Source organism: Hirundo rustica, chromosome 4 (assembly GCF_015227805.2).
Source record: "Hirundo rustica isolate bHirRus1 chromosome 4, bHirRus1.pri.v3, whole genome shotgun sequence".
NCBI lineage: Eukaryota > Metazoa > Chordata > Aves > Passeriformes > Hirundinidae > Hirundo > Hirundo rustica.
In genome coordinates this window covers 11,979,461-11,998,021 of record NC_053453.1, presented here as the reverse complement: position 1 = coordinate 11,998,021, position 18,561 = coordinate 11,979,461, and the positions used below count along the sequence as shown (strand labels likewise).

The 18,561-nt window shown below is 40.7% G+C and overlaps 1 protein-coding gene across 3 annotated transcripts in view; it reads right to left on the bottom strand.

The window, feature by feature from the left end:
* Window positions 1-7,722: 7,722 nt before the first annotated feature.
* The window catches only part of FAM185A (family with sequence similarity 185 member A), a 36,480-nt gene continuing 25,641 nt past the window's right edge, over window positions 7,723-18,561 (bottom strand). For all 3 annotated transcript variants that reach the window (XM_040063020.2, XM_058420396.1, XM_058420395.1), the window contains 2 exons: window positions 17,074-17,208; window positions 7,723-7,970 (listed from right to left, as the gene is read on the bottom strand). In XM_040063020.2, coding sequence (XP_039918954.1) covers window positions 7,855-7,970; window positions 17,074-17,208 — 251 coding nt within the window. In that variant the 3' untranslated portion in view covers window positions 7,723-7,854. The remainder of the gene's footprint in view (window positions 7,971-17,073; window positions 17,209-18,561) is intronic.

Below are 18,561 nucleotides of genomic sequence, written 5' to 3'. Positions count from 1 at the left end.
GTCCAAAGACACCTCACCCTAGACTTTGCCGGGTCACAAAATATACTGGCTGCATCCAGATGAAAGGATATTCAGAAGATAAAAGGGAGTTCACAGATTCAGATACGTTCCACATCCTGCATGTTTCCCAGTTTAGGAAAATCTTATTTTTTAAATTGCAGTTCAAGGCCAATATGGTAAAGATGATAAAAATTTTATCTTCTGCCAATAACTACGTCAAAAGCACAGTAAAATATGGCATGATTCTAGAGTTAGTTATCTTGCAGTAGCTTTTCAACAACATCAAAAGCAATGGCAGTATTGTTGCTGTCACGTATTTCTATAAAACAACGTGTTTCTTTCACAACCTCTGTGGTTTTAGTAATGAATGACAAGCAACAGATTGTCAGAAAAAACAAACAATGGGCCCTCATTCTCTGTTTTCAGACTAACTCTTAAAACCAAATTCAGGTTCTTCGATTTTCACACAAGGTAAAGGCTGATTTCAGGTGTAGTTTATGTTCTGCAAGTGTGAAACCTACACTGCAGAGAAATTTCAGTCCCTTTTAAAGGAGATGGAAGAGGTCATCTAGGTAAAAACCACATTCATCTGGAGAAATAAATATGCTAGTGGCTTAGGTTCTAAATAAGCAATAAAAGAAATATGGTTTTAATTTAAAGTTGTCCTAAAATATCTATGGCATAAAATACTACTTTATTGTTCCAAAGGAATTCCCCATTATTTATTGTTAAACACTAACCAGTCCTAGCAGACATTTCTTAATAGACTAAACTTTGCAAGTATTGAGTCATATCTCTTGTTTTGAGTCACATTATTTTTCAATATTTTTTTATTTTTATTTTTACTGTTTTGATAGATTAAAATAGAAAACATGTGGAGCCACAAAGTTCTTCAAGTTTCAGTCCAATGCAGCTTCACAGGAAACAGTTATGGGCTTTCAATTGTTCGTTGTTTCCAGTACCAGGTAGATTTTGAGATTATATCTGCCAACATGCTTCCAGGTTTAATAAATGTTAGAATAAAAAAAAGGTCTGTGGCCTGGTATCCTGCTGCATATTTCTGTATCCAGAGGCTAATGACCTTTCAGTTAATCCAATCTCTAAATGGCAGAAAGAATCACAGATAATATAATGTGGAAGTACATAGTACCGATACAAGTGATTTCTTCTGCTAGAGGAAAAGAAACCTAACTCAAAAATGTAGGAAAAGGTTGTGTCAGTTTGATTTGCTTAAGACTGCTCCTACAGGAAATAACACACCAGCATCTTTAGAGAAATGCTTCTGTTCCCTGTAAAACATTATGTGTTAACATTTCTAGATGCAAAATGAGAAAGGAAACGTGTCATTGACAGAGAAGCCAGCTAGCCTTGTGCTTTCCCCAAACTACATCTCATCTGTAACTGTTTGGTTCCCCCAAAAGACCTTTGAGAGCAAAATTAGGTGCTTCCTTCTTTCTTGTCTGCACTAACATGAAACAGGTTACACTTCTCCTAAACTCATGACTATGCTATTAACAAGTGCTCATGCTATGCTCATCAACAATTCCTCTTACAATTTTTGCCTTTTAAACAAAACTTACATTAGGTCTTAATAGTCACAATACATTTGACATTTGGAGAAGACTTTAATTTTTGTTTGGTTTTGTTGTGTTTTCTGATGGCTGCTGTTGGTTAGAAAGGAGATTGCAAGAACTCTTTTTTTCCTGAAAAAGCAGAATTTCTTAGGTGTTATCCAAATATTCAGGTCTCAAGGCAGGAAAGATCCAACAAACATGGAATCAGAAATTAAGACCTCCTACACATGATTTGGTAAAAGACCAACAACAATTACTCCTGAGTCTTCTGTTTAATAAGCAACAGAAATACTGTACTGTCTTCTCACTGATGGTAAATCTCTTTTTGGAAGTGACACAGAGGCTCCTGGAGTGCCATGTTTCAGCCACTGAGTGCACAAGACCCGGATGCCATAAAATGATAAAACTGCTGCCGCTGACATGGACCTCAGAATGTTTTAGATCTTGTGTAGTCTTATCACATTTTGTAACCTGTAGAGCACCTGCAGGACACTTCCCGCTTTTCCCATTAGCTCCCTGCCTCCACTTGCTTAATTTCTCCTATACTCGCACTATAAACATTTCTCCGATGTTTGAGTTTTTGTTTTCCATTACTTTTTACTGTTGATTGGTTTCTGTAACCTCATCTCAAAAAGTTTTTTTCAAAACCTCTGCTTTATATTATGATGTACCCAGTCAAACAGGAACAGGGCTCCCCAGGGAAATGTTCACAGCACCAGCTCGATGGAGTTCAAGGAGTGTTTGGACAATGCTCTCAGGCACATGGTGTGACTCTTGGGGATGGTGCTGTGCAGGGTTGTGAGTTGGACTTGATCCTGGTGGATCCCTTCCAACTCTGCACATTCTGTGATTCTGGAAAGCTGCTGAATTTTGGAATGGCTCAAGATTCCTACCATGTTGCAGAACTGTATTTCCCAGTGACCCCCTCTCAGTAAAATGGATTCAGACTTTGGGTAAGGATTCAATTAGGTCTTCCAGTGCTGCTCAAGCCCTGTGTTTGGGCCAGTACTTTTGTCTGACTTAAACCAAGAGACAGTTGTTTTGCCAAAGACAACTGTAATTATTGGCTGAAATACTTTTATTCATCAATGTGCTCATTTAAGACAGTAAATAAATAAATCGATAAATAAATAAAATAAACAGGCTCTGTCATAGTACAGTATATCTTAAATAAACAATCTTTTTACCATGTGTTGATGATTAATGAATGGCTGTTTCTGGCAAACCACTCAACTGTAGCTCCAGGCATAGGACATCATAAGTTTCCAAAAAAATAGTAACAGCTCCCCTTATACATGCTTCAGACAGCCGCTATACATCGCAGTTTCCATGAAAAACAGGAATTTGGACTTGGATGAGTTGATTTTTTATAGGTCAGAGCTTATAGCTCATATAAATTGTGCACACATTCCTCAATGGCACAGGCCTCCCTAATATAAAAACAGATGCAGCCTTGTGTTCATGTGGTTCATAGAGTGTGTCAGTGTTGGACTTCTTATAAAAAAAAATATCCTGCAGTGGTTGAAAACAAGCCCTTCTTGCTTCACTAATTCTGTCCCTTTTCCACTCCTGCCCACTTCCTCTTTCCTGTTGTAGTGGTGCAAACATTACATCTGGGCACATCTGCCTCTTGCAGCCATCTCCAGTATTTCCACTTTGGGAAACAAACACAAAAAACCTTGTAGCACCATTACTGGCAGATAACCGAGCACTTCAATTTGGATTTTTTTCTAGTATTGTCTGGTTGCTGCATATATTTTTCCAGAGCTTAGGAGTTGGCCAGCAGGGAGGAGGACTGCCTTGCTGTGGCTGTGACACGCCAGATCAGGTTGAATCTCCTGGAGGGGATGGGAGATGCAGAGTTGGCTCTTCCCCAGGAGCACTGGAGTTGCTCAGCGCAGGGGGGATTCTGGAGCGCAGAGCTGGCGGTGGGGGAGGCCGGGCAGGAGGGTGCTCTGCTCAGCAGGACCAGGCTGGCAGCCAGGTCACACAAGGCATGGAAAGAAAGAGACATTCACAAGACTGAAAGTGGTGGGTTCAGTTTCTTCAGCTTGGGAAGGTAATGAAAACTGCTGAATTGACACTGCTGAAAAAGAAGGGAGAGTTGCTCTTCTTTTTAGAGTGTCTCACTCAGGAGGCCTGATCTTCTCAAATTTTGATCTAGTTTATTAGTTTTGTGTTCTAATGCTGCAAAAGGGCAGTGTCCACAAAATGTTGAGGGACATCTGAGTGGTCATGGATGGGTTTGGGCATCACAGACAACTCTCTTCTGGTTCAGCTGTCACAGAGGCTGCAAAACACAGCCTTGGGGCAGGTCCGGGCCAGTGCCAGTAGCACTGCCTGTTGTGTACTCAATTCCATTTCTGAAAAAATACACGTTAAAAAAGGTGGGTGACAAAAGATAACTACCGTGGAGAGGCTGGCCAGAAAGCAAGCAGAATGTGAAGGAGGAAAGCGTAAAAATATTTGGAGGTGCCACAGACACTGATTCAAATAGAAAAACAGAGAGGAACCTGCACAGTTACTGTAGCTTTCCTACTGTGAGAAAACACCCTGGAGATGCTGTAATATCTTTGGATGTAGCTGATTTATTTATTTTGTTTGGTTTTATATTTTTTTTCCAAAGAGAATGTTATTATTCCAGTGGCAACACCTACTCAGATCTGTGTTTAGGCAGACGCTGACACACTAAGTAAGTGTGGATGAAGCCCACCAAGACCATTAAAGTGCTGGAGCATGTGACGTGTGAAGAACCTTCAGAGAATTGCTTTGGTAAGTCCCAGGAGAAGGCTCAGGATGGAGGAGACCTTATTCCTGTCTCTAACTCTCATCAGAGCATACAGAAGAGAAGACAGAGCAGAGATCATTGCCAAAGGTACACTGATAGGTCAAGTGGCATATGTAAAATTCTGATTGCATTCTGATTACAAGGAAACTTTAATTTTTTAACCAGGACGCTGAAGAGGATCCCAAAGACTGTGCAACCTTCATGCCTGAAGATATTCAGAACTCATCTGGCCAAGCCATGACTCACCTGGTCTAGCTGGATACATCAAAAGCAATATCAGGTTAAAACACTCTCCAGAGGCCTCTTCCAACCTGATTCATTCTGTGACTCTATGACCTAACCAATTATCCTCTGGTTTACTTTCCACAACATCCTCATTATATTGATAGCTTTAGTTAAAACAAGGAACTTTTCCTCATTAAATGGCTTTCAGTGTTCTTTGTAATAACAGCCTCTGAAAAATTTTATTTTGTCATTATTATTTTTAAACTTTTGTTGCAGACAAGCTGTCTTGAAACACAAAGCTGAACTGGAGAAACAGAAACATAATGATGCTGATCCTCCTTCCTGGCTTGGAAATGCCTGGGATGGTAACATAACCACCTTCACCAAAAAACACAGATCAGAGCCTGAAAAAACAAATTCTTCAATATGAAAAATGAAGAAATCGTGCAACATCTCTACAGTTCAAGGGCTTTTCTCTAGAGCATGAAAAGACCACTGTGTTATTTTTTCTTAAAACTAATCACACTTTAATAAAAGGCCATTTGTTGCATTAGTAAGGAAGCATAGGAAATCTTTCTCACAGGAGTATGAATGCCTTCAAGCAAGACAGCTGCACTCAGACAGCACTGCTAACTCTCAGATGTCGATTCAAGCTGTTTCCATCTTTCAATAATGAAAGGTTTCGTAGTCCCGTGCAGAGTACGCAGTGAATAAATTTGCATGTGTTTGAGGTTCCTGTTTGCCACGAAGGTCCTCTCCAGGACATAAACACTCTCACTCCCCAGAGAACTTCACACTTGATGTGGCTGGTACTCATCAAGTACGGCCTTCTTGAGGAATTGAGAGCAGCGAGTAGGTAGTGACTACAGATTCTGTAATACACAACTACACCCATACATTCAAGCACAGTTCTCCACTTCTTGACAGTCACTTACGCACCCAGAGCCCTCATTCTCATAAAAGCCTCTTGGGCTGAGTCCAGCTCTCTAAAGAAGCTGATGTTCGTGTCTGCAGGTCTGAACTGTGGGCTGGCTGGCAGCTGTGAGGGCAGGAGAACCAAATTAAAGGGAGCACAGATGAAAAAAGTGTAAAGGCATAAATTCGCTCCAGTTACAAGAATATCTTCTCATCAAATGGGCAAAAAAGATATATGAGCACACAAGGGATTTGCCATTCAAATTCTAATTGCTGACAACCTACTCATCTTCCCTTGTCAAGAGAAAAATACCGTTTCATCCCATTATAGCGGAACAAGACATTGTTCAATGCCCTTGGGGAAGCTCCCAAAGATTTGTCCTCCTTCAACTCATTCTTGACCTTTACATTAACATTCTAGCTGGTCTCAACATGTATTAGGTTGGAATGAATATAATCAGCAGCTTTAGTGGTAGCACAATTTTTCTGCGGGATGATTTAAACTTCTTTAAGCAAGTAATTAACAATGCTGATGTTTAATTCCTGCTAGATTTAGAAAATTAATGAATTCAAAGCCTGAATTTGCTTTCTTTTGAACATGGAACAAATAACATGTTTTCTTACTATGTTCTCCCTTAAATTGCTGATGCAGCAGTCCCAAAAAACACAACCTTAATCGCAGAGGCTGACAGGCTTTGTGTTTCAGGTAAATAATGGGACCATTAAATGGATTCAATCTTGTGAATGTACCTACTAGAATGTTTTTATGTTTTCATGTGGTATGAATTTTGAGGTTCTTTTTTCACTTTGGCTGCAGCATGGCATAGAAAACACTAGTTTCAAATATTTTTCTGGATATCCAAAACCATTATAATTTATTAATTTTGTAACTTTAAAAAGTATAATAATAACAAACCACTATTATCTAATAATATTGTAATGCCTGTAGTAATACTATTAGAAATGTTTTATATATTAATGTTTACATTAAAAATACATATAATTTTTCATATGCGTCAGTGCCCACCTCATCCCAACAAACAGCACACACAACAGTAAAACAGGAAGTGGAGTTTTTAACCACCCTGAATTAGAGTAGATATGCTGCCCTTGGCTCTTGAAATCCATTAGCCAGGGGCAGTTATACCTCCTGGGGAATCCTGTGGCCAAGGAGAAGTTAATTTCATAATGTACCATAATGACCTAAGGTACACACACATCCACACAAAACTTAAAACCTGAGCTGACAGTCTGAATCCTCTGCTGCTCCTCACCATCCCCTCAGCTGGCAGGGATTCTTGCATTTCAGCTTAAAACATGAATTTCACTACTGCTTTTATAAGGTGCCATAGAGGTATGGAAAGGCTTTTAAAAGCTCCATTAACTTTACTGTGTGCTTGTATTACAGTAACAGAGAATCCCCCGCAAAAATCTGCCCCCCTCACCTCCCCCTGCCTGCCTGTCCCCAAGAGCTGCTGGGCAGCTTTGCAGGACAGGGCTCTCAGTGGCTCTAAGTCACAGCACAAGTGCCAAACAAAGAGGTTCCAGTTCTCAGTCACTGGGGAAACATTTCCTTTCTATGGCAGCTTTTCCACCGGGGGAATGTTCATGTGGACGCTCCCCTGAAGTCCAGCTGGAGGAGGGTTCCTCCTTGAAATCAGCCCGATCCACTGCACTTTTATTTATTTTAAAAGCTTTTCTTTGCAGGTGAGCAGTGGTAGACATAGCTGGAGTTCTTATTTCTATCCACAAACCAGAGGTTCAGGATGACATGGAGCAAGTTCTGCCGTTTCACAGAAGTATTTCTACAGAGAGAGTACCCAGCACCCAGGCAGGCAGAAACTGCTCAGGACTCAAACACCACATGAGAAGACCACATAAGAACTACACTGAAAGCGATTTTTTCCTGCCCATGATAAAATTTGGTTGAAAAAAATTCGCTACATTTTGCATAAACCAGCAGAATTCCCACAGTATTGATACATTTAATTTAGAAGTATAACAGAGCTTGCAAAGCATGTCACCTTGAAAGTGCTGAAAATGTTTTTTATTTTTATTATTTTTAAATGGCTCCAAACTTTTGTTTGAAAGCTACCAGCTTTTAAACTGATATGGTAAGGGGATCAAGTTATATAAATTCTGAATATGTAAGATCATCTTGTTCCTAAAAGGCACTAAAAGTAAACCAGACTGTTTAGCACCAGCACTGTCACAGGCAAATCTTGGGTTAAAATGTTCTCATTTTTAATAGTTTCTCTTTTATATTAAGAATATCCATCCAGAAAGTTACATAATTTTACAGAAATGTTCCTTTGTAGTTTCTTGATTTAATCTCTTTGGCCTATTTCACCTTTAAGAACTCTTCAGCTTGACAGACTGGAACCAGCTTTGGGTTTTAAGACACACTTTGCCATTTTGTGTGTCAGCCTTAATCCATTTGTCTCTTTCATCCCTTTGATTCATGTGACCTGGAAAAGAGAGTTGTCTCAGTTTAATTTGACACACAGTAAGCTTATCATCTTCACATTGTCATTTTTTTCCAAGCTCCCTGGAAGCACTTATAGCACTTTTATTTGGTAGAATTTGCATACTTTTAGCAGAGACTTCTGACATTTGCTTCTTGATACAGTTTTTTTGCATTAATCTAATTCCCCATAGAAATAGAGTAGTGTTTTTTATTATATAGTACTGCACTTTTTATTCTAAGCTCAGAAATGTGCTGTGGTGGGTTGACCCTGGTTGGAAGCCAGGTACCCACCAAAGCCACTCTACCACTCTCCTCCTCAAATGAATGGGCCACAGAAAATACAACAGGAGACTCATGGGTCAAGATAAGGACAGGAAGAGTTCAGTCACCAGTTACTGTCACAGGGAAAACAGCCTCGACCTGGGGAAAAAATTAATTTCATTTATTCCCAAACAAATCAGAGAAAGATAATAAGAAATAAAGCCAAATCTTAAAAACATATCCCACTCACCCCTCCCTTCACTCCAGGCTTAATTTCACTGCTGATTTCTCTACTTCCTCCCTACCAGAGGCACAGGGGGACAGAGAAAGGGGGTTTTGGTCAGTTCACACATTATCTTTGCCACTCCTTCCTCTGCAGGAGAACTCCTCATGCTCTTCCCCTGCTCATGGAGTCCTCCCCAAGCTGCAGGTGGATCTCTGCACCCCTGAAGACCTCCAGGGGCTGCATCAGGGGCTGCAGGAGAATCTATTCTGGCATCTGGAGCACCTCCTGCCCCTGCTTCTGCCCTGGCCTGCAGAACCAGGGGCAGGGCTGCTTCTCTCACATATTTTCACTCATCTCTCCAGCTGCTGGTGTGCAGTAGGGTTTTTCCCCTTTAACTGTTATTCACCATCACTGATGGCTTCAGCCCTGGAGCAGGTTGGGGCGGGCTCTGTAGGACACAGGGGAAGCTTCTGGCAGCTTCTCACAGAAGCCCCCCCACTACCAAAATCATGCCACACAAATCCTACACCTCCTGGTTTTCTCTGGGATAGGGTTGATTTTTTTAATAGTAGTGAGGATGGACCAGGTTTTAGATTTCTGCTGAAAACAGTGTTGACAATATACAAAATGTGTTATTTCTCAGCATCAAGGCCTTTTCTGCTTCCAATACTGCCCTGCCAGTGAGGAGGCTGGGGGCACACAATAAACGGGGAGGGGACAGAGCCAGGACAAAAGGGATATTCTGAACTGAATGGTGTCATGTTCTGTGTCAGAGCTGGCAGAAGGAGGAGCAGGGGACATTCAGAACCTGTTACACGAGATAGAGCCCTGCGTTCCTGGGGATGCCTGAACACCTGCCTGCCCAGGGAAGCAGTGAAAGGATCCCTTCTTGGCTTGGCTTGCATACACAGCTCTTGCTTTATCCATCAGACCGTCTTAATCTCAAAGTCTCTTTATCCCAGCCATGAATTTTCTCACTTTTCTGCTTTTCTCCCCCATCCCATTGGTGTGGAGTGAGGGGCTGCCTGGTACTCGATAGCCAGGTCTGGTTAAACCATGACTCTGCATGAGATACTAATCTGGCTAAGTAATTTCAAAGATTTTAACTGTTACCGTAAACACTGAAAAGAGACATGGTAAGACCTGATGTCCAGATGACCAGACATTTTACTACTATTACTGTTCCCTTATGATAATGGCCTAAAAAACCTCCACAACCCTGAGGTATCTGTCTTCTTACATGTTTCACATAAACTTTGTATTCACAGTCATGCTGTGAAAAGCTCACTGTATAACAAAGAAGAGTTTAACTCAGTCTCATTTTATAATTAAGAAAGTGAGGCCAAGAGAGAATAAGTGACCTTCCAAATTTATACAAAAGATTTGTGTCCATATTGGGAATTAGACTAGGATCTTTAAAGTCCCAAATTAGCGCCTTTATCAGAAGATCAACCTTCACTTTGGTTTATCTTTACAAAGTATCATTTATTATTACTTCAGTGTTCATTTAACTGCGTGATTTCTAAGTTTAGAACTAATTTGAGCCTGGAATAGCAAAAGGGATGGCTGGGAAGCAGATTCTGAACCAACTTTGCAAACATGCTCTGCTCTGACCTGTAACACAGCTGAAATTAAATTTTGGCCACAGCAAAAACAGTGGCAAAACTCCAACTGGCATCACTGCATTGGTTTCCACAACTCAGGCCTATGTGCCAGAACTTTTCAATAGTGCTTTAGCAGTTCTAAGTGGGATTCATTTAAGTTCATGGGCTAAACCCACAGCAATTTACAATAGGCTGAGGTATGGTTTGGAAGTACTGAGTTCTCAGAGGAGTCCAACAATGTCAGAGCCACTTCAGTGTCCCTTGCTATCAGATTACAACACACCTTCAGGTGTCTCCATGGGGATGCCCTAGTGCAATTTCTGCACTCCTCATTGCTCCAGACAGCAGCAGTCTCGACCACACTCACACTCAGTGTCAGTATCATTCCTACAGTAAAGCAGAATCCACAGACCTACTCGCCATCTAACTGCAGACTTAAATCTGTGCTCAATCACCAAGTTGGACAAATGTGTTGTGTATGGAATCCATTAAAATTTTCAAGTTCAATTCCTCAAAGCTTTCCTGAATCACTGATTTTGAATAGTATTGCATCAGAGAGTATAGAATGAAAATTAAAACAATCTGTCTTTTAAGCATAGATAGCACTTCAAACATTTCATCATTCTGGTTTTTAAACAGGAAACAGCCTCCAGGTGACTTGAACCAACAGGGAAGTATAAAGGAAAATTTCAGCTGATCCTTTAACAGAGCTTTTTCTCCTAGGGAGAGAGAACACAATAAATGCAGGGCAGAGATATATTTCCAGAAAGCGCATATTTGACTGTTTGGTCCCAGTTCCTGTCATGTTTTTGTGACTATGGCTCGTACTTTTGCACAAGAAGCAAACACTGAAGCACAGAATCAGTGCTGTAACTTGTTTCATGCACTGCTTATACCTTGGCAAAAAAAGTTAAAGAGTTTAGGAAACATAGGAACAAATTTACAACAGCCATTTTAAAGCTGAGTTGTTGTCTGAGCTCTGTTTCTCATTTTGTTTTTGCTATGTGAATGTAGAAAAAAGTTTTGTTCCTTGTACTTCTGGAAATTTGCCTGTGAGGCAAATATTAAGGTTATTAAGCCCATCACTAGTAGGAGGTTTGAAGTTATTTCCAATAAAATATTTAAATAGCTTTGTGTATGAGGCACTAATCAAGCAACAAGGTTTAGCTGGAGACCTTTTGACAACCCCTTGGGTCTTAACCGTACTCACTGCTTGTACTCTGAATACCATGAGAATGTAAGTGGATTTTGAGGAAGACTTTGCTAGTTTGATTAAATCACAAAAGCAAACAGCTTCCTGGATTGAGAATGAGCTGAGGGGGAAATTAATTTCAAAACCTACCAGTCAAGACAGCAGCATGAGCTCAGGAGAGGTCAGACACACCATTATGGTGTGTGGCCACCTTTTCAATTTAAAGCCCACGAAAAACGCTGTGGTTTTTCCCCCTTCCCAGTGTATGGTGTTTAAGGAAGGTAACACCTTCACAAACTTTTCACACACAGGTACTGACTGTTTATTTACTTGCCTTCCTGGAGACTGGAGAAGTTGAGAGCTCTATTTTCATGCCACAAAACACAAGAAGAGGGTTTTATTTTAAGTGCTGTTCATTGGTAGCGTTAGGACTGCGGTATATATCAAAAGGCCGTGAACAGCATGAGTTGAATGCAAGCTGAAACCAATAAAACTCTGTAGGATAGCATCTCATCTAATGTGTTTAAGAAAAGTTGGATGAACTTTCTATTTGACTCAAAGGAATGTAATCTTTTCCAGATACAACCTGGGTCCTTGTTTATTTTTTTTTAAGATATTGCTTAAGGATCAAGGCTCCACAGAGGACAGTGTGTAGAGGGACATTATAAAACAAAGCTCTTCCCACTCAATTCTAGTGGCCAAGAGTCAATAAAAACTGCTTCTAAGAAAGGAGGAAAGTTCTAAAGTGCCTTGAGAACAGACTAAACAGGGGGGGGCCAAGACAGCAGATAGTGTTACTCCTGGGATCAGAACTGCAATGCTGACTGCAAAAAACCCAAAGCAGCTGCACAGTGGGAGAAGGAGCTCTACAACTTGGGCAGCTGTTAAGTTTCAGATAAAACCTGAAGTCTCAGCAGACTGACATAATACAAGCTCTTTCAGTTATTTCCCTTTAAAGGCAAGTTGCTTGTCTCATATTATTCACTGCCCCTTCAGCTGTGTTTGTATTCAACCCTTGAACTCCAGGCAGCTAAAAACACAGACATTACCTTGGAGTAAACAATACAGAATTTCTCATAATGAAGACTCTTAAACACATCCATCCATAAAGCTTTGTGCATGGTAAAAGAGACTCAATGCAGTCAGCCCCCTCTGGCACACTGGCCTCAAAGCAATCCTAAACGGAAGGCCACAGCATTCCACAGGCTGCTCTCCCAGCACTACTGTATGAGGGACCACTGAGTGAACAGTGAGAAGTAATTATTCCTGATGGCAGGAAACATCTGCCTAGATCCCCTTCACTCCAGCAGGGAACATCAGGCAACTGTGAAAGCTGTAATATTTCCGTGCGTGCCTGGGTGAATGATTGTTGTAAGGAGAAAGGTGCTTCTCACAATCTACAGGGAGAACCAGGCAGGGTGAGAACACCTGAAGCATGTCAGTAAGAGAAACCTGAAAAGTCAGAGATAGGACAGTAGTGTCCATCTTGCCAAAGGAATCTGGTAATTACAGACAGGCTGACCCTCCAGAGGCACAGGAAGAAGGGCAGCGAATAAGTTCTGCAGTATTAAAAGAATAATGGGATACTTGACCAACCCATAAGGCAGAGACAATGTGTACCTGAAAATTTTCACAGGGGAAAAGGAGTTAGAAGTCAATGGGGGATTTCCTCTCTGTATGCACATCTGAGGGAAGGTGTAAGTTAACATGGGAGAGTCCTTTTACCTGCATGGTCACCAGAGGCATGGCTCAGAGGAGCATGGCTCTCAGATGGCTTAGCAAAGCACTGGTGCTGTAGCCAGGATGGGACGAGTACCAAAATCTAAAAGTCCTGTTAACCGCTGCAATTGTCATGCTGACAACAACTAGGAGCAAGTATGTCTCGACTTGGGAGAGCACAGTAACTCCCAAAGCATGTGCTCCTTGTTTAAGGACTGAAAAATACCAAGAGGTTTGCCAGGTGAGAACAGGGAGACACAACAATGACAAACATCCACAGCCTCTGAGGAGCACCTGTGACATGGTGGGACTTCTACCATGGAAGCTCTCACAGCTGCTGCAAACCAGATGAAGTGGCTGCAAAGTTAAAAGATTACTCAGCACCAAGCAGATGGCATCAGGTGAAAAGGTGCCACTGGATATGAACCTGGCACTAGAACTGGGGCAGGGATGGAGAAACATCCAAAATCAGGTGGGTCCTGGGCACCACTCAGAGAGGAGATTTACATGGTTTATTTTCCAGGCAATTAGGTTTGGAAATTGACACCATTAGCTACAAGAATTCAAATAAAGTTTCTGAATGACCACAAGGCTTTTTCCAGCAAGTTTACAGTGGTCAGCACACAAGCTGGCAACCAGAGTGGCTGAAGCATGTCCAGCAGCTACATTTCATTTAGTTCCCATCCACCCACATGCCTGACAACCTTCCCTTGTTACTGTGGGGTGGGTGGGAGCAGATGGTCACATCAACTTGAGACAAGAGAAAACAGAGCTGAAAGCCTCTCCTGAGGAAGCGCTGAATTTGGTCTGTGATGCTCACATCACCTGGTCTTCACAACCTGCAGTACTGACAGTCCTACTGCCTCCCCAGACAAGTTTACCTTGCTATTTAGCTGAGTTTCCTTTACCATAAAGTCAAGTTGTAATTTCCAGTCCTATTGCCAGTGGACAGAACAATTTATTTCTTTATTTCTCTCTAAGAACTTCTAATGCACTAGAAAAGTTCATCTTCTCTTCGTTTTTGTCTTCTCTTTTGAGATAAAGGCACAACTTTTCAGTCTTCTCTCATTAATCATGATTTTAGGACTCTGATCACATGTTCTCCTTTAGAGACACTACGGTTTTGAAGCACAGTACTCAAAACTGGACACATTCCAGCCAAGTATTACTAATGCCATGTAAAGCCAAAAAATTATTTTGAGTTTTACAGAACAATCATGTTAACATGCTGTTTGTTTTCAATGGTGTAACACTACTGTTTCCTGATATTATTTAAATATTGCTCCTCTTGGTTCCACACACGTAATTGTCCCTACCTTAGTACTTTGAACTTAATTTATTGGAAAATGGCCTAAAAAGCATGTAAATCAAAATTATATGAACTTTAACCTTGACCTTCAGTATGTTTGCAACTCCTTTGACATAAGCCTCCTAAGTTCATTATCTGATAAGTATTTAACACTTTTTAGCCTGCTACTCCTTCTCTTACCACATGTAGTACCTATAGCTAATTACCTCCACAGGTATAAGGTTTAAGAACACAGGCAGACCTGGAGACAGGGAGAAGGCAGACACGGAGCAGTAAGGGCTTCCCTTCTTGCCAGGAAAAAGAAAGAACACCTTGACATGATTACAATCAGAAATTACTGGAATTACTCAAGCACTCTAAATGCAGACAGCCAAACACTTCCACCAATGGAAGCTGGACCAGTGTTCAGCATGAACTCTGTTTTTGTAACATTTCATTATACCATACTTACTACTTCTAAGACTACCTACTGATGCCAATGGAAACAGATGCCTTGCCCTTGCAATTCACCTCAAAGAATAAAATCCCTGTCACTGCTCTCCAATTCCCTCCCTTTCTCAGCAAGTGTTTCGATTTTGCAGGAAAGTCCCTTCTTTTCCTGAAAGAGCAAAACACATTTTCACACTCTCATGCCTCTGTCTCTAGAGCACTCACTCCAGACTCCCATCACTTTGCTTTCACTAAAGCCCACTCTGCTCCATGGCTATTGGCAAAACCCTGGATGTGAGTGCTTGTGGGGTGGTAGTGTACTGACTCCCCCCTCAGTGTGGAAGTGGGGGTGATGATGTACATGATAATTGCTCTAAAGCAGTAGGGAAGGCTTTCCTAGAGCAGCAAAGGGCAGGACTAAGTTTACCCAAGTCACAGAACTCTGCTTTGTCCTCCCACTGGACAGCCTTCTCTCTAACACCTTCAGATATTCCCAGAGGCAAGTAAAGCTTCCTAAAAGGTCACAGCTCCTGTGTTATTCACATGAGAACTGGATTTTCTGAAAAATCATCTGTTTTTAAACTTTGAACTCAAAAGCATAAAAGTCCTAAACTACTATGCTCTTGTGGTACAGTTTTAACCACTTGGCAAAGCTCCCCTTCACTCTCTATTTTGCATTTCTTCAGTCACAGCAGCAGGACAGCTATGGACCTTGTACCTGAAACTTCAAAAGTGAATAATGTTGTCAGGAAACAGAAACTGTATTAAATGATTTTCAATGATTTGAGAATCTACTTATACAAGAAAATTACCTAACACCACATATAGGAAGAAGCAATTGTTGATAGTGAGGGAGCAAGTGCTTTGCCAGCAGGAAGAATGCACCGTAAGGTGAAGAGAGCTAGAAGCAGGAAGTATCTCCCTTAACTTCTTTAAACAACTGATAATCATTGGCCAAACGCTGTTGTCTTTGCATAATTCTTGATGATTTCTGTGCCTTTGGGATGTGTACATTTGAGAGCTAACTAATCAGAGTTGCTTTTGGCCTCAAGTGCCAAGATCATCTCCATACAGAGCAGTGGATGGAAAAATTGCATCTGCTTCACTGATGACTGTCCTACATAAACACTGACGGGGTTGTGAAACCAGAGAAGTCATTCAGCTGTGTATATTTGAACCACCACTCTTATCTTTCATGTTGCCAAAGTAGCAAGATGATTGATTGCCCAGTGGTCCTCATTCACTGAGAAGTCTTGTTTTACCGCTGAGGTGATTAATTCCACAGAGTCTTGCTAGAATCTGGGGTCCTTCCACAGATTTCTAGCTTGAGAACTTCTAATTATGGTTTTTAAAGAAACTTTATTTAATAACCACTGCTAAATTTAAGTGCTAGTTACTCTTCCTAGGCAGGAAGAGATATACAAGCAGGCTACACACTTAAATTACGTAATTACACTTCTAATGTTTCCTGACTTGGAGATTACCATCTTGCATGGGGTGGAAAAGGGTTTATTGTGCACATTTTCGTAGGTTTAAAAACCAGAGCAAAACTCAAAGCCTTACCCAATCTGCTGTCACATCAGGTCACACTGACATAACACGTTCAAACATAAAGTTGGAGCCTTCAGACACATTAAGTTAATGTTTTCTCTAGAGCAAACTGTGTAATTGGTACAAGCAACAGCTTTAACTTCTAGATAGCCACATCTGGAGTGGGGGAGAGAAACACACACCCTGACAGTGAATTGTATGACTCTTTTCTAAAGCAGGAAACAGCAAGACCTGGGATTCTAAGTTCAATTTTAAATGGTTTATAAGAATACTTCCAGCAATTGCAGGTACCTTTCAATGTACTCTCTCTCTCTTTATTTCTCCAGTTTCTTCTACTCTTCTCATCTCCCACCCAACACTTCTCAGCCTATTCTGCACTACTGTACATACATAAATATGCCATATATCTCTTTTATTTCCCCCTTTGACTCAAAGACAGACAGATTTTTTTTTTAATTATATTTTTAATATAATAGATTGTCCAGGAAAGTGTGTTTGTCTTTCTAAGCCAACAAAGCAATGGGTCAAATTCAGCTCTGGATCATCTCCCACAGATTCACTGGACTAACACTAAGGAGGAATTTGGCTCTAAGACTCCTGTTAGAAGAAGTTGATTACATTCACAAGTCATTTACCAAATAAAATTTTTAAGTCATCCAGTAACATGGGGAGTACAACAGCACAAGCAAACATCTGAACCTGAAGCAGATTAAACATGCAGCTGCCAAGGGCAATAAACTAATAAAGAAATGTAGATGCCTTTGATTTAGGCCAGACAGACATTTATTGGAAGCCAAGATTAGTAAGCCTTACCGCTTATAGTTACATGATCATCTTTGGAGACGCTCTGTGTTTCTTTTAACTGGATCTCTGAGCTCACATCCACTTTTCTTCCAGACAGCTCTAAATAGGCTTTGAGAGATGCAGGTACCTTGACTGCAATTGAACCTGGTATAAATTTAAGGGAAAGCTAGTTAGTTTAACCCCGAGATCAAAACATGAAATAGTCCACTATTTCATTAACTTGAATCAAATCATCATTCGGTTGTGCTTGGTTGGATTTTCTTTAAAAGTCTTCAGAAACAGTAACTTCTTTTTTTTTTTGGTCACTGAAAGGATAAATGAAGGTATCTCCATTTATCATAAACAGAGTATGTCACATATAGAAAATGGTATCACAGTATTTCCTTACAGACATGAAAATAAATAGTGACATACACTTCTAGCAATGTCTTTTGGTAGAGGATCTTTTTACAGGAATGATTAAGGGAAGTAAATGCAATAGGTCTAACAGGTATGATGACTTTAGGTTCATCTTCAAGTTGCATATTGACATCCTGAGCCAGGACAGGGCATCAGACTGGACAAATAACCCAGTAACTGCGTGGCACATGATGAAAGAATTGCTCCTCTGGAAGGATGAGACCCTGCTCACTTACTGTGAACACTGGTGATTGTCTTTGCTTTACTGCTTAGAGACAGCTGCTCACATCCTCCAATTGACGCAGTCTCAAAACTGCCTAACCAGTTTAGACTATACATCACTAAAATGTAAACTAGCAGCAAAATTGCAGCTTTGGTGGCCTGAATAATTCTACTTTGAGATTAAAACCATAAATTCTGACTTCTGCTTCCCTTAAATATATGCATCTATGCATCAGACCAAAGGCAGACACTGGGCCCCCATCCTTTCCCAGATTAGTCATCTTTGGAATAACTCAGTCACAAAGTTTAAAAGCTCTCTCCTACACAAGATCAAAAACCTGAAAAATTCGGAATACACTTCCTTTTTAGGTGCTCCTTAGTTTTTGCTCAATTTCAAGATTCACATTAGAAAAACATAAAACAATTTTTGACACACATCCCAGGAGCTTAAGCAGAACATGGTAAGAATAACAGCTCAGCAGCACCAGAAAACAACCCTAGCTAAGCAATTTAGACTCAGCAGAATCACTTGCCTGTGGCAGTTCTGATGAACAAATAACTTCCAGTATAATTTAAGCGTGCATTTTGCTGGATACACAAAAGCCTTAGAATAAGAAAGGGAAAAGGTCTTCATCTTTGGGTGCTCTTTGGAGAGTTGCTCAGTGATGACTCATAAAAACCGACACACATGCAGCTCATTTATCACAAATGGGACATTTTCTACACTGCAGCTGTCGGCAGTTATTCTGATTTTACAGGGTAAACAGAAACAGAACTTCAACTTTGCCTTCACTAAACTGTGCTGCCAGAAGAGATGTCAGAGAAGATTTTGAAAATAACATTAATTAGCTTTTAATAAATACATTCTTCTTTTCT